The following is a 20856-nucleotide window of genomic DNA, read 5'->3' on the forward strand; positions in this document are numbered from 1 at the left end:
CAACACAGACCTGACCTCAACCCCATCCAACACCTTTGAGATGAAGTGGAACAGAGACTGTGAGCCTTTGGGTCCAACATCAGTGCCTGACCTCACAAATACTCTACTGCGCTCTAAAATCTTGTGGAAAGCCTTCACAGAAGAGTGGAAGCTGGCTATGTATTTAGAGTGCAATGTCATTAAATTGCATGTGGTGAAACGGTCAGGCGGCAACCACAAGTTTGAAATTTTGATTTTGATACTACGAGGTAAAATAACTTTCCAGTGAGATCTCAAAACTGAAACTCATCACATCAGCACAGGACTGACATCAACTAACCAGGGACTCTAAGGAGTCCTGAAGTCACCAAGTAGCCTGGCTGATAGTTACTTTGTGGTCATTTTATTAATCACAGACTTAATTACTATTTTAAAGGTCTATCGTGTTGAATTACATTACAGTGTACAAGTATTTTTGCTATCATGTCGTGTTCCTGTGCATGCCTGCAGCACTGTGGTCACTGGAAGTGGTTCAGTCCTGTGGCTGCATCAGCACAATAAGAATACAACAAGGACAAAAACACTGGCACATGCAAATATTTGGTTAAAACCGAGTGTTTGCTGAAGAGAGAGATGCAGATTGTGAAAGGAAATCATGAATGAAACTTGAACTGAACTAACACAATTCCAGAGGCTGGTTGATCTTACAAAACCAAATGGGAAAGACTCAGAAGAATAATGTGCAATATCCAAACCCCTCTGTAGGTCCCTTCACAATAACTGGCCCCTACCAACCACTATCTGGTCTATAATTTGTCATTCTGTCCTTTTTGTTGTGGTACTTTAACTGCTGTGGGGTGTTGCTAATAAAGAACATTCATACTAACCCAGACTAGCTTGTTTTCCAGCTCAAGAGAAACAACGTCCACACACAGTTTAGTATAAAAACCACTCACTCGCTTGCACTTTGTCTGACCTTATAGACACTTATAAATCCTTGATTGTTTATGTATTGACTGCATAAGTACCATGGTAATCAGTCAATTAAAAACACACATTTGGTGTCCTAAAAAGTGTATTTTTATTTGGTTAATAAGCACGGTGTAATTTAGTGGTTAAGATGCATGTGATCCCTCCCCTGTTTTGCTTCAGACCAGGGACCTTCAGTGCACGTCATGTCCTTCTCTTTCCCAGAATTATCCAACTGTACCTCAGATTAAGGATTTAAAAAAAAAAAAGAAACTCGACCAAAAACATGCTTGTCTTGTCTTGCTAAAAGTGAACTTCAGGCAGACATGTTTTTGCATGTTGTGTGGTGTGTATCGGTGGGTAATGTTAAGCTTTATTTAAACCTAATAAGAATGGGATTAAAGCCTTGATAAGACAACAGATGTGGTGACTAAAACACTCATTGTTCCTTTGGGTTTTATTTTACAGCCTAACAAAGATTAGTTTCTACAACTTTCCCCTGAGATACTAGTCTTTCACTGCTGCGTGTCTGTTTTAGCTCAGTGACGAGACAAAAATAGAAGCCACATGCTTCTTTTCGTGGCATTGTCTTAACAGTTCACTGCTGCAACAAGATACCCTCTTCCTGCCGTCCTGATCATCTGTACATGAACACACAGCCGTCTGAAAAGCAGGTTACGAAGCCTACTGGTACATACAGAAGTAGATGTTCCTATAAAATATAGGAAGTGACAAGACAGACATCTAAACAAAATCAAAACAAGACACAAAACACTAAAACAGTCTCTAAACCTTTTATTATAATGTTTCATTACAGCCTTCTCACCCTTCGACCCGTCGGCCAATACGATTAACATGTAATGGACACGTCCCTCTGGGCAAAACAGCCAATCAGAGAGAGGATCATGCAATGTCTACAGGGAGGTAAAAGCCACAGAACATCATAAATACACAAACGAGAGACACCAATATTAAAAAGATGAAAACATCTGAATGACAGGAGCTGGGACGCTGTTTACAAAAAAAAGTCTGTAAACTTTTCAAGTAAAAGGCGGAGACTGGCTGTCCACCTCAAGGTGTAATTGTCAGTCTGTTACAGCTGGAGCACTTGGTGTGGAAGTTAGTATGCACTCAGGCTATTCTCAGTGGACTTAACTCTTTACAGTGCAGTACAGTGTATGTGTCAGCCTGTCCCTTTTCTTCGTGACAAAATATACCCAGAGAAAAAGTAAAGGAAAAGGGGCGAATGACGTCATTACACAAATACTTTGGATAAAAAGGGGAAGAGGACTAAGTGCTGAGAGTGAGGGATGATGGAAGCTGGGCTCTGATCTGGACGTGGACTCGCTGCAGCTGTCGTAGTTTTTATGCCTTGGCGTTGATGATTTCAATAAACTCAGGCTTGAGGGAAGCTCCACCCACAAGGAAACCGTCGACGTCCTTCTGGGAGGCGAGCTCTTTGCAGGTAGCACCAGTCACAGAACCTGAGAAGAAGAAACAGATTTAGAAGAACAGGATGACGTTGGAAATGATGATGAGAGTGCACAAAAACTCAAGTCGTCACACTGGCTGACCTCCATAGATGATCCTGACAGAGTTGGCTACAGCCTCAGACACGTTGGTCTTCAGCCACTCCCTCAGTTTCTCATGAACTTCCTGAGCCTGAGATATCAAACAGGAAACAGACACAATATGATGGGTTATAAGAAGAGCATGTCGGGGTTTTTTTTCTTTTACTAACATGCTCTGTCGTTACTACTATTTACCTGCTGTGGGGACGCGGTCTTGCCAGTGCCGATGGCCCACACAGGCTCATAGGCAAGCACGACTTTGCTCCAGTCCTTTACATTGTCTGTGAAAGAGACGTGCGATAAGACCTGAATGTGTATTTCACAAGTTTTCTGATTTACACCACACTCTAGCTTGCACAAACTGTCCCAGAAATGTGTGTTACAACATTTCGACTTCCTCCTGGGTATAGAAAGCTCTGCGGTGGGGTTATCAGGAGTCACGTACCTGCGATGACCTTGGTCTGAGCAAAGACCACCTTCTCGGTGATGCCACCCTCCCTCTCGTCCAGCTTCTCACCGATGCAGGCGATGACACCAAGACCATTCTCCAGGGCGTGGGCCGTCTTCTGACCAATGAGCTAACAACAACACACACACAAGTATATAATCACAAGGTCTGTTATTCTTAACATTTAGCGCTTGCAGTCATTACACACAATGGTAAAGATATGCGAGAAGATAAAATCCTCAGGAATTACCTCATCACTCTCTCCGAAGACATGACGCCGCTCAGAGTGTCCCAGGATCACCCAGTTCACACCACAGTCCTTGATCATCGCAGGGCTGCAGACACATACTATTCAGTTTTAACACTGTGATATGAACAATGAACAACATTTCAATGGCATCCGTGTGCTGAAATTGTTTCTTCGGTCTAACTCCACTTAATCAAACCATAATCAAATAATCAAACCATTGTTGTTATTGTCCTTCGAGGGAAACATGGCGTACCTGATCTCCCCAGTGAAGGCACCCTTGGGAACTTTGTAGCAGTTCTGAGCAGCAACACCAAATTTGGCATCCAGCTTGGACCTGGCAAAGTCCAGGTAGATTGAAGGAGCACCGCACACCACCTCTGTTGACACAGCGGAAGAAAAAAAAAATGCTGAGGGCAGGTTGTGTCGTCCATGCACGAGGGCTGAAACATAGTGTTCATAAAACCAAATGCCAAGATGTATTTGAGCAACTTGTGATAGTAGTTAGTAGTTAAGATTGCAGGCCTTGATTAAAAAACAGCCTGTCAGTTGACAAGACAGCCTGTAAAACCACTGGACAATCAGAAGCCAAGGACAAGACTAAAAATATGTGCTCTTTACGACGCCATGGTTTCATGATGTTTAAAGGCTCAATTCATAATCCAGATGGGTCAACCACCACCAAAAGTCAAAACACAGGACTGGAAACTGCCATAACTAAACTGAATCGAATTGACATCAATATGTAGCTTTTAATTCTAAGCTACTAGTGTTTCCAGATGCTGCTGGAGGATTCAGCATATCAGCATACTTATGTAATGCAACTATGACTCAAATTACAAATTGTATTCTGAAACTCGCCATAATTGTGTCACTGTTACAAAAAAGGACGTGTATGGCAAAGTCCACAAAAGACAAAATGTTTGCCCTCGTTAGCAAACCAGATTTTCAACAGCAGTAGTCTGCATGGGTCAGGTAGAGTACAGTAGAGTCAACACACTGGCATTCAGGATGTAACTATATCTTGGGGTTACGGGGGTCCACATTAAAGGCCTCCTGTTATTATTGGTGAAGTAAAGGTCATTTCTCCGGGGCCACAGTCAAGCCTCCCTGCATTAAAGGTCTGAGTTCAGCCTCCTAAAGGTCGCCTACATGGTCGCATTCTGCAGAGGTCAGGCAAAAACTGATGAGACTACATTCAAAAGGGCCAGTCTAAAAAGAAAAGAACAGAAGAGTTAAATATCCAACCTGAGAAGAAGGAAAAAAAAGAGGAAAAGGCTGAACTTTGACTTTCAAGCCGAGCTCAGAGAGGCCAGTGGGAAAAATCTGCTTGAGTTTCACTGTACTACTTTAAGGGGGTGGATGCATTAATGGAGCAAGGTCCAAGGATAGTATGAACTGTGGCAGGCTGAGCAGAGCGCCAGTTTGCTTTGGAGCAGATCACTGGTACACACAACATCACGGTTGCATAACCGCAACTTGCAGGAGGAGCGGAAATGGCTGCGTGAACAGAGCTGGACACATTTGACGGCACTGTGCTAATCTCCTGCAGAGCATCACGCACCGCATAAAGAAAACAAAACAACACTTTGATAAAACAGCAGCGGTAGTCACAAACTGCACTTTGTCTCTAGTCTACACGTAGCAGACACGAACAGGCTAAATGTTTCTACTGCTGCGTTCACGTCACATTGGAAAATACGGAACAAATAAAGAACTGGCTTCCGAGTGGTTCCATACTTTGGCGACCTTGAAGTTTCGTCCCCTGGCTGTCCCACTGCCTCGACTAAAATAACCTGCAGACGAAGCTCACAACAGACTACTGTATCAACAGTTTGTACAGGAGTCATTTAGGAGCAGCCTCACTTGAATGCAGCTTGCACTAACACGGCAGAGGCAGAGCTGGCTGCTGGACTACGTGCCGCTGCAAACGCACACCCACCACCACCGACGTGACTGAAAACCCGTCTTATTCCTTCATCGCTGTCTGTCTGGGGTTAGGGGTTAGCTCGGGTTAAAAGCTCACACTGAATGTGACTGAATGTGCTGGAATAAAATAAAGGGGTTGGAACTTCTAACTGTGAAACTGGTCAGTGATGCTAATGGTGACATTGATTTATTGAATGACTGAGCCATTTTGACTGGGTCGTGACAGTAAAGAAAGAGGAAACAAAATGCAGCCCGGTGGCTACGGTTGCGAACAATGTGACCCTGGTAATCAGAAATCAGACGGATAAAATTATTAACTATGAAGTTTGGTGTGGCGGCTGTCAAAATCCACATACCGACATGGGGGTCCACCTTGGCTCCGTTCATGGTCTGGATGAGTTCCCCAAGGCTTTTCTTGTCGCCGTTCATCTTCCAGTTTCCGCCAACGAAGAATTTTCTGCTCATGGTTGCGTTTATTCTTTTCGCCGGGGCTTGTTGGGAATTAAAACTGATCAGACGATCCACCAGGGTACACTTCGTCCGGGGGGAGAGAGCGGACGTCAGAGTGCAGCTCCAAGTATTTATTAACACGTAAAAATGTAACCCCGCCTCTCATTCGGCTCCATTGGTTTATGCCGACACGCCCGCAAACGCGTCTCCCTTTTTTGAGGAAGGGGAAAGAGCAAAATGTCATGTTGCGTTCAAGCGCTGTGGGCGAAGCTTTCACACCCGTTGACCAACCTGTTAGACACTTTGGGCAAGATACTAATACCATTGTGTGTAAATACAAAAGTGAAAAGACTCAGTATGAAACATTACTTAAAGCTACTAAAAGTGAATCTTATTGCAAATATTATCTTTATTATATATTGCCTATTATATATTATAATATTATCTTGAAATAATGAAAAACAACTTACTTTGTCAATTAAATATAGTGAGGTGAAAAATTACGATATTTGTTTCCGAACTGAAGTAGGAGTATCAACTAGCAAAAAATCAAAATATTGTGTGCAGGACTAGTGTAAGAACAAAAGAACAAACTCCAGTCACGGCATGAGCCATTCAACTTCAATCAGTCCTGTTTAACTTTTCAATTCACTGGCTCTGTGTGTTACACTTTAATTCCAGTCACAGGCCAAATACACTCATGTAAGTAGGTTTACTTTCTTAACAGTTGAGTATGAAGATCCTTGGCATCAACACTGTGAGTGCATTTATTTTCCATATGGATATAGACCCAAACAATACTCCCAAAATTACAGTCTGTTTAAATTTAGCTGAAAAACCTCATCTTGTCACATATTTCTGATTGTTTTGATATAATTTTTTGTTATCAATTAATTTAAAAGGAAAGTGACTGATGGAGGCTAATACTGCTTATTAATCACAGCCACAAGAGGCTAATATGTTCAAATACACAAGTATAACTTGTATAATCAAAACCTATTAGCTCAGGTCACATTATTATCTTTAGTTGCAATGCCAACTACAAAATCTTCTATACTAACGAGTGTCACCAAAAATCGACTGGATGTGCAGTAAAAGTGTTTGACAAAAACGAAAACGAAGAACCGTTTGATTGGCTGAGAAGAAAAAGGTTCCACCCCTTTTGCTTTGACAGACTTAGTATCGTACTTTCTGATTGGACGGTATTTAACCCTGTTTTGCATTTCCGGCATGCACTGCGGTAAAAATAAATAAATAAATAAACGTTTACACAGACAAAATAAAATTTTGAGAAATCTGAGGTGTGGTTTGTCAAAACATATGCCTTTGGTTTATAGTGTTGTTATTTTGTTCTTTTCGATAAAAACAATCACAACACTACACCATAGCAATAATGTACATATTTAGCGTACTAGTAGTATCAGAGTTCGGCATGTCGGTAGGAATCTTTGCTCTTTAAGTATTTCTCTAGCAGGCTTTTCATAACGAGAAGCCCACAAACATTGTGAAAATAAATCACTGAAGTGCTGCAAACAACATGTGGTAGAAACAGTTCCGGAGAAGTCTGAGGCTGTTCAGATCACTTAATAATCGAACAAGATTAGCAGAATACTTGTTTTAAAATGGTGTTGTACTGTGCAGCAGCCATGATGTTGTCCCCGCGTGATGTCACACGGGGGCGCACTCACACCACACCGCTTTCATAGCGAATAGTGGCTTAATCTTACATACTATCATGCACTAATTAACTGGTTTGTGCTGTGACACATAGCCCCACCTCATAAATCCAACCTGGAGCGACAAACACTTTCAAATAAAGAGACAGGATGAGGCAGGTAGAATGAGAGGGGAAGTGGGAGGAGAATCGCACAGTTCAACTTCATGAAGTGGTTGAAACACGGAGGGCCTTTAAAAAGCGGAGCGTGTACGTGTGGATGTCTGTCGCGTATCAGTAGAGTCTGCTGAACCGTCGCGGAGACAACGTTTCCGCCCACAAGAAAGATGGCGGCTCCCTTGCTGGAGAATCTGTCGGAGTCTTTAGGTTCCCCGGAGCCAGCGGTTCGACTGATTTTATCTATTTTAATCGGTGAGTTTTACTTCGCGAATACTTTACGGGTTGTTCTGGTGGCTAGCCGAAATAACACCCCTCCAGTGGCATGTCTGAGTGCTGAATTGCTCTTTAATTGTTAAACTCACGGCTAACATAACGGTCAGTTGGGTAAAGTGACTGGCACACGTTAGTCACAGGCTGCAAACCATTTGTTTTTATCCGGCGCTGTGTAGGAAGCTAAGTAATTAACCTAATAAATAAATTACGGTCTTCCCCCCCCGACTAACGGCTTGGTTTCTCGCAAGCTTGTGAATACATAGCACACACCCTGAAACGAACGAGATTGTGTTTCCTGCATAACATCATCACCGGTGGCTAACTTGTGGAAGTGAACTGACATGAAGGCGGTTATGGTGCAGGACGCGACCGGTTTCTTGAATGCTGTCGTGTCAACCGTCTCAGAGTCCCCCCCCCTTTAACTCATTTCCTAATTGTTGAACTTCTAATTGGGTCAGTTACAAAATGCTGGCCACCAAAACACACCCGGCCAAGTTGCATGTTACATTTTGCTAATATTTTTTTGTTATTGTTAGTGTGAGGCTGGTGTTGGTATTAAAGTTGGTGGAAATAATTGTCCCAGTGTTGTAGATACTTTGACAAGGAGAGTGAGCAAAGGATGCCAAAATATGTCCTCCAACTCCTCCATTTTTCATTCAGTTGAGTGGAGGGGGAGACTGTGACGGGGGTTAAAATGTGCTGTGTTATTGTAGATAGTGACATGTGGCTTTGCGTTAGGACCTCAGTGCCGGGGTGTATGGGGTGAGGGGACGTGGGGCCCGGGGTCCTCCAGGCTGTCCTCTCTGAACTTTGCTCTGACACATGGACACGTCTGTGTTTCTAACACCAACAATACAACAGACTGAACGTGTCAGTTCATATCTGACATTGGTTGGGCAATGCCTTGTCAGTCAGCCCTGTTGTTGCGGTCCCCTTGTCCCAGTTGTTGCTTAATGTTTCTTGCACAATATTCTGGTCATATAGTAACTGCCTTGCACTATTTCATTGGTGCCTGAATATCAGGTGGTTTTGTCAGCGTTTCCACAACTATACATAGACTGGCATAATCTAGGTTTTGGTTTGCCAGCTGCTTTGCAAGAGCAGCTACACTGCCTGTAACTTGATATTTGATACTGTATCCACGGCAGTACTGTGTGTGTGCAATCTGCTGAAAAGGAGCCACTGCAGCTAAAAATCATTTTCAAAAGAAGCTCGCAAGACTGCATCAAAGGGGCTCAGATGATTAGCATTTCTGTGCTTGGCTTAGTTGGATTGCGAAAGTTTCTAAAGGATAAGACTGGTGTTTTTCTGTTACTCTAATGTCCACAAATCTCATGAAGAAAGCATTGCATTAATCTGTCTCTCAGACCGTGCCACTCAGCCTCTCATAGAAATATATAAATTCATTTAAAAAATAAAAAAAGGTGATTCCTGAAACAGCAGCGCACTGCAAGCAAATGTTACTCAGTCAGGAATATGTAGTGTATTCCCAGCTGTATGTTCATACACTTGTATTAATATGCACTAGTGGCAACAGCATAGTGCACATAGGGTTGACTCACTCATACAGTGCCCCTTTTCATCGCTATGAATGACCTTGTCACACAGTGCAACGGTGTGGCCCACTGTGTGTTTACCAGCTGGACAGCAATGGAGGTCTCTGGAAAAGGGGGAATAAGCCCTCAGACTTTTACCATGCCAACGATATTTATCACATCAGTTCATTGTTGCTTTTGGCCTTTTCACAAAAGAACGCAGCAAAAGCTTAGTGATGGCACATGCTAAAGCAATCCACCAGGAACTGACTACAACCATTAGATCAAGAATGCTGTCCCACTGATTTTACAATCATTTGGCCCCAAGCCACACCTAAAACCCCGTCCACTAATTATAGATCTTTGCTAAACACAGGAAGGACAAAGGTGCAGAGACTTCTCATCCAGTCAAAAAAAAGAGTTGGTTGGGCTGTTTTGCCCCCTCGGTTATATTATTCCACGGTTCCTATTTACAGTGTCCGTTCACTTTTTCAAAATAGCCACAGCTCCAGAATCACATCATAGTTCTGACAAACATCTTTATAATGTAGCACTTTGAAGAAGGTGTTCACAATTCAGATATTGACACGAATAATGGCAGTATGATGGGTCAAAACATGAAGAAGAAGAAGAAGTCAAAGAGAACTGGTTGACCCTGTGTGAAAAGAACTTTTACCTTGTTCACTGGTGAATGTTTGTCCTTTCCAATAGTCTTATGTAGGGCAGTTATCTTTCTCCTTGAGATGCCAGGTTTGTAGCAATGTTACTAATGTGCTACTGTATGTGTGTTTTAATATCAGAAGGTGTCAACAACAGCTCACTTGCCCGATATGAGGACACGTGCTGCAGTTCTGTTAACATTTGTCTTTTTTTCTCTTTCTTTTTCTGCAGGGTATCCCTTTGCTCTGGTGTACCGTCGGTTCTTGTTCTACCAGTCTGCCACAGTTATACACTTGTTCAACGCGTTCTCTGGGCTGGCTCTAGCAGCATTCAACTTTGGTGAGATGAAGAGGAGATTGAGGATGTGTGTTATTATACAACTGTAAAAAAACCCAATATGCAACAGGAGCAATAATTATGTATTGCTGTGTTCCATTGCCTATTCCTTGAGTTTGATATATGGGTCTGGCTTTTTTTTTTTTTTTACCCTGTTAAAATTTCTTGCAAACACATACAAGTTATTTATACAAGTTAAATTCACTAATCTTTCAGTGTAGCCTTTCTACACTGAACAACAACAACAACGACAAAAAATCCACCAACGCTCACAAACTTCTGGCTTGTCAGATAAAACATAATGAGGTGACCTTGCATTGGAGAAAATATGATGCAGTAGATTTGAAAATTAGTTGGCCTCCATGTACCTCTAAATAGTTAAAATAACTAAGAGTTCCCTGTGTGCTTTTGTTACATCTCAGTCACACGGTAAAATAGTTTTAATCAGGGTTTGTAACTGTTTCACCATAAATACGTTACGAATTCTGCAAAAAAAAAACCACCATTCAGGTGGTTTTTTTTTTGCCTCTGGTCTTCAGACAGCCTGAGTCGTCCACTGTAAGAAAAAGTAACCAAAAAGCGCTGCTGTCTACTGCTCCCTGTTTTCGGGTGTGTTCATGAGATGGAACGTGGCATACCAGGAAAACAAAAAACAGAGCGGCAGACTTGTCTTTGAGCCTGAGGAGGTTATGGAATCAGTCCAAGTCATGTGTTGCGTCTACAGTCATCAGGTTCATAACTGGTCCGAGTCATGTGGCATCAGCGCATCATATGAATAAATGTTTTCAGATATTTATTGCATCGTGAATGCATGGCACCTGCTGAGTTCTGCTTAAACTCATTACTACCCCAAATATGCTCCCCGGGCGCCTGATGCAGCCCACTGCTCCTGTGTGTGTTTCACTGCATGTAATTTGCCAGGTGTTGGGTTAAATGCAGAAGGCAAATTCAGTGTGTGTATGTAAAAAAATATATATACTGCCAATAAAGCTGATTTTTCTTCTTCTTCACTATACTACTATAAATACTTGAATTTGCTTTTCATGGACTGCTTTGATCTGCGAAGGATTTGTGATGATATTTGCAAACTAAAAGGGGTCTCACAATTAAAACTCCTAGAAGAATCGCTGAACTTAAATGGGAAGCACCTTTGACCCGTGACAAAGAAGTAAATGTGGTGCTCTGAAACAAAGTACCGGTTTTACCACTGTAGCCTTGCATCTAGTTGTTATTTTGCGTGTGTAGGCTCTTCCTGTGTGCCTTAATGCACAGTACAATGAATGCTGCAACTAACAACCATTTTCATCATCAGTTCATCTGTTGATTGTTTTCTAACCTTATCAATTAGTTGTTAAGTTCATGAAATGTTAAAAAATAATTAAAAAAAAATACTCTCCAGATTCCAGGAGCTCAATTAAATGTTTTCAGATTTCTTGGTCCAACAGCCTGAAAAACAAAGATTTGCTTACTAAGATTAATCACTTTCCAAGCAAAAATGCCTGACATTTGCTCATTTCAGCTTCCTTCTTTCTTTTCTTCCTCCTTCTTTTGCCTCATGAGGCACATTTGAGATTTGATGGTTGGCTGAATAAAACAATTTCAACAGATTATCTTGGGCTGCGCTAAACTATAACATTTTGCATGTGTCTGACATTTCATTAAGAAAACAATGAATCTGTTCATCTGCCGGTTATTGTCGAGCTCAGTTGTTCCAATTAGCTCAGTTAGTTGCAGTTCTACAAGTAATTCAGTTAGGGCTACGAGAGCCAGCAAATACTGAGATTTGAGAAGATGAAACTACTGAGTGTTTGATGGTTTGCTTAAAAACTTCAGCTCTGCTGTGGTTTAAACTTATGTTTACCCGAGTGACAACCTCTTGTAGGAAGCGCTCCTCTAGATATGATGAATGGATGGAGCTTCATCATGTATGCGAGTGGCATGTCGGAGTAATACAAACTGCTAACACTGATCTGTTTCTCTTTCCTTTGTTCTGTTGTGGCTGCACTTGGATTTTACAGCAGGTCTGTTGCTTTATCTTCTTGTGGAATACACTTTTCTTCTTTTCTTCCTCCAACCCTCTTTGAAAGCTCATTTCAAGTCGCATGCGTATGATAGATTTGCCTTGTTGTCTTTTCTCCATCTCTGCCGACACTGAACTGTGCAGGAAAAAATGCTGCTGTCATGTCCAGTCCTACAGGTCACACTTGACTGCACTCACCGTCATCCCCCCCTCCCCCTGTCCGTCTCTCTCCCAGGCTCTCAGATCTGTCACTCCGCAGTATGTGTCCTTGTCCAATTCCTGATGCTGAGGCTCATGGGGAGGACGGTAACAACTGTCCTGAGCAGCTTTACCTTTCAAATGGTGAGGTGTCCCGGTCTTTCCTCTCCCCTTGTGTCCAGGCTTTCTTTTCTAGCATTGGCTCCCTTTTGTCCACTGTCAGAGCTACTGTCAGCCAGTTCATTTGCGCAGTCTCATATCCGATTTCTGCATCTGCATTCTGCGACTTCCTTTAATCGTCTTGTTTAATGGCTGCACACCGTTTGTCCCATGTATTAAAAGGGGCTGCTCATAACCAAGGCCAGTCATTTAAGGACGTAGTCACGTGCGTCCTGTGGAAATGCTGGAGTCTTAATTGTTGCATGCCGCTGCATTTTTTTGGTCGCACCTTAAAAAATACGGCAATGAAACCAAAATTTTAAGCCGAAATATGCCTGTCCTGTCCTTATTTTCATTCTTTTTGCCCAAAGTATTCTGTCACGTAGAACTGCGGTAAAAGTTTGATCTGTTTACTGCATGTCTCTTCTTTCTGTCCTCCTGAAGCTGTACCTGCTGGCAGGGTATTACTACACAGCGACAGAGGAGTATGACATCAAATGGACTATGCCTCATTGTGTCCTCACACTCAAACTTGTTGGTGAGTTGACTCCTCCTCTGTTTTCAAGCACTTCTTTTCTCATTGTGTTAGATTTGAAATCTCCCCATCGCTGCTGTCCCGACGCCCCTCCGAACTCTGGTGAATGGTTAACACCTATAAACTGTCCTTCTTTGAGGTGGTCTTTGAAGTGATCATGACAGCATTAGTCACCCGAACAGTTTCTGACTCAATTGCCTTTTCTGATTACAGGTTTGTCATTTGATTACTACGATGGGGGGAAAGATCAAGTGAGTTGGTTGATCTCTCTTGTTTTTGCCTGTTTGTCAGTATGTTGGTCTTTGTCCACTTTATCTCTGTTTATCATTGGTCACTTACTTTTATCATACAGACTAAATACTAAATAAATAAAGAGTAAAGTGACCTGAGTAAACAATAAGTAGACTTAAATGTAATGTTAAGTATTGGGTCAGATTGTCACATTGGCTCAGACAAAGACCATATAAGTAAAGTGATATTTGCATACCTGCATTGCTGTGCCTAAAGTTTATTTATTTATTTCTATATTTTTAAATAGATTTTTCACGCAAATGTTTTTTGAAATTTCTTTTTTCATTACTAAAAATGCTAGGAAATAGTGAAAAGTGCTCATTGCAGTGTTCCAGATGTATGTAAGGTTGTTTTGGTCGACTGTCAGTTCAAAACTCAAAATATATTAAGTTTACTACCAGGCAAAACAAAGAAAAGCAGTGAATCTTCACATTCAGGGAGTTTGAACCAGAGAATTTTGGCATTTTCACTTCAAAAAAAAAAATCCCTTGCTGGTTTAGTTACAGTCACTCTTTCTGCTCTGTCTGTTCTCCTTCTTTAACTCATCTTAAGCTCATCTACAGAAACGCTTTGTTCTTTTCTAGTACAGCTGGCGCATCTGTATTTCATTGTCGTTCTAAAGCCTGTTTATGTTGTGGTTTTCTTTCTGTTTTGTCCTCTTCTGTCTACTCAATTACCTATAAATCTGCTCTCACGTGGTTAATATTTTTGCTGTCCCCTAATTCACATGCTTTAAATGAATGCAAGCAGTCTCTCTTCAGTACACAGTTTACATCCTCTGGTTAAATGCCAGTTTTCAGTGCAGTCAGATTGTCTACAAGGTGCGCAGACTTTAAAAGAATCCTTTTGTTACTAAAGCTCATTCAGATGTGTTCAAAATGACTTTTCTGCTCACGTTTTCTTCACTTGCTCCTCTCCCTTTATCCCTCTCTCACATCTCTCTTCTTTGTTTTCCATCCGTCTTTTCCTTCTCATATCCTTAAACCCCAGTCCCAGCTGAGTGAAGAACAGAAGAAAGCAGCCTTGCCGTCAGTTCCCTCTCTGCTCGAGGTGTTCGGCTTTTCTTATTTTTATGGAGGCTTCCTGGTGGGGCCCCAGTTTACGCTGCGAAGTTACCAGAGGCTGGTGGCACGGGAGCTCACCGACTGCCCTGGAAAGCCTCCGAACAGGTAAAATATGGAGAAAATGATGGGTCATGAAAATAAAAATAACCTGAAAGATTACCTTTTTCATATTTCCGTGAAAACATGCCAACTATCTTGCGTCACAGCCCTGCAGTTAACATTGTTACCTTCCCTTCTCCCTTTCTCATCTTTCTCTTCCAGTATTATACCGGCTGTGAAGAGGTTTGCTTTAGGTTTTCTTTGCCTGGTGATATATGCAATATTTAGTCCCTATTACCCAGACAGCTACTACTTAACAGACGAGTATGAGGTGAGAACAACAACATGGTTTTAAAAAAATATTTCGGAATTGTCACGTTTCAGGATATCTTTCTCACTGTCTGAAATGTAAAACTGCGTCCTTTCCACAGGCGCAGCCCTTCTGGTATCGCTGTGTGTTTATTCTGCTCTGGGCTAAAGTCATTTTGTATAAATATGTCAGCTGCTGGGTTATAGCGGTAAGTAACCTGTTGACCTGCATGTATGTGCATGAAAAGAGCATAAAGTACTGTTGTGCCTTAAGGCAAACGGCTAACAGCTCGCTGATTTGGTTCCCAAAGTAAGCCCCATTTACAGGAAGCTGCATTTACATACAAAACCTCGCCCAGCACTCGGCGTTGGAGAGCATTAACATTAAAACACTCACCTTTACATACCTTTGCATACAGTCGTACATGCATAATCGCATAATGTGACTCGTGTAATACGTACACTCTCAGTTTATATCAGGCTCTTGTGCTTCCTGGCGTGATCATAAGCTGAGAATGACGTGTTTTTTGTGCGTTACAGGAGGGTGTATGTATATTATCTGGACTAGGCTACAACGGTGTAGTGGATGGAAAGCACCAGTGGGACGCCTGTGCCAATATGAAGGTGTGGCTCTTTGAAACCACGCCACTTTTTGGAGGAACCATTGCTTCCTTTAACATCAACACAAACGCGTGGGCTGCAAGGTCAGTGTCGAGCCTGAAATCTGTGAGATGCTCTAGCTCGCAGTCAAAGCGGTGCTGTAAAAGTTAAATATTTACTCAGATGATAACAGTGAAGCAGAGGGTTATTCCAGTTCACAGAGTGACGCATTGCCACACACGTAGCCTGGTGTCACACTCCAAGGCCTCTCTTCACAGATGGTCTTAACTCCAGAGGAATCATCACGGGGAGGGAGCGGACATGCTCACAGGCCATTCAGAGTTAGAGCTTTTCCGGTGTTAAAGGCAGTTTTCCAGCAGTAGCATATGACACCATTCAATGACGACCGCAGTCAGCAAAGCAATTTATTGAACGTGCACTTTATTACATGGTCCATTTCAGTTGAATGCACTAGCCACCTAAGCTCACTTTTACTTTCTATTATCCAAAACTGTATGAGACACAGAGAATGGAGGAGGGAGAGTGAAACCTTTCAAGAATGGAAGTGAAAAAAAAAACCTGCCCACTAATTCATAAGAACTTCACTTAAAGGGAAGATTATATTGTATAGCAGGTCGATGGAGAGCTTTCATGCCCTTGCTAGATAAAATACAGACTTCACACTTCAAAATGCTCCCATTGTTTGACCTACAAAGAAAATTATTTATAGTCACATATGTGCCACTTCTGGCTCTCTCAGCACACGTTTAAGCAGTTTAATACTACATGGGTTAAATTTGATGTTCTTCTCTGAAAGCTTGTCTACATAGAACTATAACCGCGCCAGCTTTCTGTGGTGCATTTAAATTCATACAACATACAGTAAAAAAAAGAAACCGGCGTGAATCAAAGAGTCAACTGTGTCAGCCTGACTAATTAGTATGTGGAGGACAATGTTTGATACGTGGAGATGCTCCTCATGGGGTGACTTTACTTTAAACTCGCTGGTTTCATCTGAAATATCGTTTATAGCCGTTCCAAGTGGCCCCATTCAAAGATGGGGTGAAAAGTCAGCTGTCAGCAGCAAATTGCACAGTCGATGGTCTCTCCCCAAAGGCGTTCGTCATGTTGCGCTCTTTTGTACGCACGAAAACTGGCAGAGGTAGTTGTGTGAAGCATGAACAAAGGGAGCCTGAGAGAGAGGTTCAAATACTTTATCACCTCTGCACCTGGACAGTATTAAGAAGGTATTAAGAGAGGGTGCTTGTCAGGGGCTTTCACACAGTTAGTACTTCTTGTACTTATTTGTCTGACTCTGCTTTTTAGAGTTAATTCTGCAGCTTGTTGCCAGTGAGATGTAGGAAGAAAAAAAAAACCCACTGGTTTAGACACTGAAAAAAATAATGTGCGTGCACTAAATAGTCTGGGCCAGCAGCTTGTAGACGATGCAGAGTTGAAATGTTTTTATAACCTCAGTTGCTATGCAACAACTTACAGGTAAGTGAGGACTTGCCATGCAGGCAGTGATAGCTGATGCATTAAGCCTTTCTGACTGCCCTTCGGATGTTTAGCCGAAAGAAATGACCCGCAACTCTCGGTCTGTTTTCCTCTCTTGTTCTGTTTTTGAAGAAATGTCTTCAAGCGGTTGAGGTTCCTGGGCAACAAGACCCTTTCTCATGTGACCACACTCTTCTTTCTGACGATTTGGCACGGCCTTCACTCCGGATACATCTTGTGCTTCTCCATGGAGTTCTTCATCATCACTGTAGAGAGACAGGTATGCTGCAGATAAAGGGCAGAATGCGGATGAGTTACCTAAAGATGATTGTTTGTAGAAGGCTCAAACTTTCTAAACAAGTATTTATTTTATGTATTGTATTGTGCTTGTGTTCTCAATAAAGGTCAATCTTTGGTTATTAAATTGAGTAACACTGTTGATCAAATACACCTCAGTGCTGAATCTCATTCCAATCAAAATAAATGTTGACAGCAGTCACAAATTGGGCATCAGTTTATTATATAACCATTCTTATATCGTATTAGTATAACCACTGAGGAGTGTGTGTCTCTGGTTGCTTCTGTATGTCTGTGCGTGTGTGTGTGTGTGTGTGTGAGACAGGCCCAGGCACTGGTGAGGGACAGTCCCTTGCTGACAAAGCTGGCCAACAGCCCGCTCTACCCTCTCATCTATGTAGTCCAGCAGTTTATCCACTGGCTCTTCATGGGTTACCCCCTAGTGCCATTCTGCCTCTTCACTTATGACAAATGGCTGAAGGTAACTCACATATCTCAGACACCTCACATATGGTTGCTCACACTTGTATTGTTTGGGTTTCACAGTCTTGGTTTGACACAACAGGGAAGAGGACCCGAATGCACACAAGGCGATTTAAATTAAGTGGCGTTCAGACCGAAAACAGGACTGCGTCAAGATAATACCAAAGTGCAAGCTTTGATTTGCGGTGTGAGATCATTTTGACAATCCACACAAACACCATACTTGCTACCCATTGCAAGAGTACTTAAGTAATCACAAATTTATCTGCAACGTGCCAGTGAAAGTCATTTCTGAAAGAGGGTGTTGCCATCATTTCCGATCTGTGTGCAGGGAGTGCTCATAAGTCCTCTGAGTGAAACAGTTTCAGTAACCGATCCACGAGTTAAAAGGCTTATCAGAGACCAAACAAGGCTGATGATCAGGTCAGGTTTATTTATATAAACAAAATACAAATCACAGTTTTCCCTCTGGGTTTTACAATCTGTAAAGCAGCGGCTCACAACCTTTTGTAACTATGGCCCACTTCTGATTTAAAAAAATAAATCAGGCAACCACCTTCCAAATGAGGAAAAACAAAACATAACATGACAAAAGAAAAGGAGAGAAAAACAAAGCAGCCTGTGACAGGCTTTCACTACATTCAACACACTGTGCTTTCAACTCAGCATCACTGCTTACCATAAAGAATCCAGATTTTAATGTATTCAGCGTCATTTTTTCCTCACCACACAATGCAGAGCTTTTTCTGGGGCAGGGCCGTCTCCCACATCACTTTTTCATTTCAGCTCCAATCCATTTTATGTGACTGTATCCAAGGGAACGTGTCTACCTAACAGTGGAACAACAAGGTTGTCTCTGACTGACGAAGTGTTGCGATCGGTCTGGTGATAATGGAATTAGTTGCTGAAATTATGAATTTTAATTTGGCTTTTTTATTTTTTATTTTTGTCAATTGTTGAGCACATTCAGATATAAAAACAAGCTGTGTCATTTACCAAAAAAATAAAGATATAAAGAAAAAATAGGATAGTAATTTAACCACCACCCCAACCCCCACCTGACCCACCGCCCCCTCCAAAAAACACTTTAACAGGGTGGAAAATGGAAGAAGCATCAGGAAGACGATATTTTTCTCAGAAGTACAGTATTCATGTTGCAAAGTAATCTACCAGGATTGTGTACTTGCAGACATTTGATAGGACAACATTGTTATTGTCGTTTTTGCTCGGTTGTGTTTGTGAAAACAATGAGGAGACTGCGTGCATCCATGCAAAGCTGCGGTCTCTCGGAACAAGGTCTTAAAGGCAGCTTACTAGAAAGAATAACAAGAGGGGAGCCTTAAACCTGGATAAAGATAACAGACAGGTTTTACAGGCAGGAACTGGAGCAGGAACAGGTGTGGAACAATGTGTCAGGTGAGCGGACGAGTGGCTGGAATTTCCACAGTCAGTGTTGGCGAGGGACACGCGTGACCGGACAGGCGAGCGGTTGTGTGTCAGGCATGCAGAAGAGTCACAGGGTCAGGCGGTTGATCAAGGCGGGAAACTCTGATGGCAACACAGGAGGTGTGGAGGTGTGGGGTGGGTGGGTGACGATTTTAGTGATGATTTTAATTCGACTCTTCTGTCACCTTTACTTTTCAGGTGTATTCATCCGTTTATTTCTGCGGGCACGTGTTCTTCCTCATAGCCTTTTTAATCATGCCATACCTTCGCAAGGTGCTGGTGCCTAGGAAAAAACCGAGCGAGACAAAGCAGGATTAAAACGTGGTACTAAGACCTGGCACGGTAAGAAAAGTACAGGCCTGTTTTGCCATTTTTGTCTCAGTCAGTAATGTTGTTAGAGGGACAAACGACAAGCTGTGAATAAATGTTTGAAGTATTAAAATATATCTGTGTTTCCTTCCAGGTCCGCCTAAGGCTGATATCCACTGAAGGGAACTGCGACTTTCAAGGAGCAGAATGGAAAATACTTTAAGGCCTTTAGTAATATATATATACATACGTGTATATGTATATATATGTCCATGTAAAAATAAATTTCTATATATTTTTGTGTTTTAAATGGGAGGGTGTTTTTTATAAACATCTGGAGAAATGTTTACAGGAAATAACCATCGTGCCACTTGGAGTAATTGTGAGCCAATCAGGGGTGATTTCCTGGGTTGTTTTTTTCCCCACTCTCTCTCTCTCTCTCTCTCTCTCTCTCTCTCTCTTTCTCTCTCTCTCTCTCTCTCTCTCTCTCTCTCTCTCTCTCTCTCTGTCTCTCTCTCTCTTTTCTTTTTCTAAAGAAATGTGGGACAGGTAGAACTTGAAAGACTTACATGCTGTCTGCACAGATTTGCACTCAGCAGTCACAGGTTCAGAGTCGTCGCAGGTGGTTTCAGCACAGTGCCAGTGTATGTGGCACTCTCTAATGTAGTGATGATAAAAATAATAATAATTATAATAACAATAATAATAGTAGTAATAATAATCAGGAGGTTTGGGCCTTAAAAATGGCTGCCAGTGGTTATACAAGCACTGTAAATCACAAACTGAAAATTAACCCCCAACTCAAAATGGCCTTGTATTAATAAATGTTTTTACAGTACAGTTGTTTTGGTTTTAATCTGATTTGTAAGGAAACAAAAAAAGGACTTGATTTTTCTTTTCTTTTTTTACAGCTTTTATGAAAAAGAACATTTTGTAGGTTTGGATAAAATTACCTGACAAAGAATCGGCTTTGTTCTCCTGCCTTTTCCTCATTCAATGTGACATTTTTTTTGTTTGTTTGTTTGATTATTTGTTTGTTTGTTGTTCTCTTCTTGCCTTGTGTCCCGTTCTCCCCTTTGTTCAGTCGATTCCACTCCTCCTCTGTCTTGCACACTGCCCAGCCGTGCAGTCGCCACGGTTAATCACTCTGGTTCATCCTACGTTCACTCCGACCTCCACAAAGAGGCTGTTTTTGAACTTTCTGAAGTGAAAGCAAAGCAAACAAAACATGTTTGTGCTTAGAAAGAGCGCGAAACAGAAGCATCCCATCCCACCATGGGAATGCCTCTTCATTTTGTTAATTTTGTTCTTTCTTTTTGGTGGGGAGGCTAGATTGTCTGATCCATGGCGAGCTGGAGGAAGGCCCAGCGCTGCTACC

General features: G+C 42.0%; 2 protein-coding genes and 1 non-coding gene across 3 annotated transcripts; 2 read left to right on the forward strand and 1 right to left on the reverse strand.

The window, feature by feature from the left end:
• Nucleotides 1-1728: 1728 nt before the first annotated feature.
• tpi1b (triosephosphate isomerase 1b) lies at nucleotides 1729-5720 on the reverse strand. The gene is made up of 7 exons (XM_046399274.1): nucleotides 5500-5720; nucleotides 3471-3594; nucleotides 3218-3302; nucleotides 2965-3097; nucleotides 2715-2800; nucleotides 2523-2610; nucleotides 1729-2432 (listed from the first exon to the last, which is right to left on the reverse strand). Exons 1-7 carry the CDS (start codon nucleotides 5606-5608, stop codon nucleotides 2314-2316), a joined length of 744 nt encoding a protein of 247 aa, XP_046255230.1. The 5' UTR covers nucleotides 5609-5720; the 3' UTR covers nucleotides 1729-2313.
• Nucleotides 5721-7033: 1313 nt separating this feature from the next.
• Nucleotides 7034-7090, forward strand: LOC124065496. Its single transcript, XR_006844428.1, has one exon. It is a non-coding gene; the product is annotated as a U7 small nuclear RNA (small nuclear RNA).
• Nucleotides 7091-7434: 344 nt separating this feature from the next.
• On the forward strand, nucleotides 7435-20316 carry lpcat3 (lysophosphatidylcholine acyltransferase 3). Its single transcript, XM_046399224.1, has 13 exons — nucleotides 7435-7679; nucleotides 10127-10234; nucleotides 12487-12593; nucleotides 13053-13146; nucleotides 13357-13394; nucleotides 14425-14603; nucleotides 14760-14868; nucleotides 14969-15055; nucleotides 15387-15550; nucleotides 17076-17223; nucleotides 17566-17721; nucleotides 19368-19511; nucleotides 19633-20316. Exons 1-12 carry the CDS (start codon nucleotides 7595-7597, stop codon nucleotides 19485-19487), a joined length of 1395 nt encoding a protein of 464 aa, XP_046255180.1. The 5' UTR covers nucleotides 7435-7594; the 3' UTR covers nucleotides 19488-19511; nucleotides 19633-20316.
• Nucleotides 20317-20856: the final 540 nt, after the last annotated feature.

Source organism: Scatophagus argus, chromosome 9 (assembly GCF_020382885.2).
Source record: "Scatophagus argus isolate fScaArg1 chromosome 9, fScaArg1.pri, whole genome shotgun sequence".
In the NCBI taxonomy this organism is placed as follows: domain Eukaryota; kingdom Metazoa; phylum Chordata; class Actinopteri; family Scatophagidae; genus Scatophagus; species Scatophagus argus.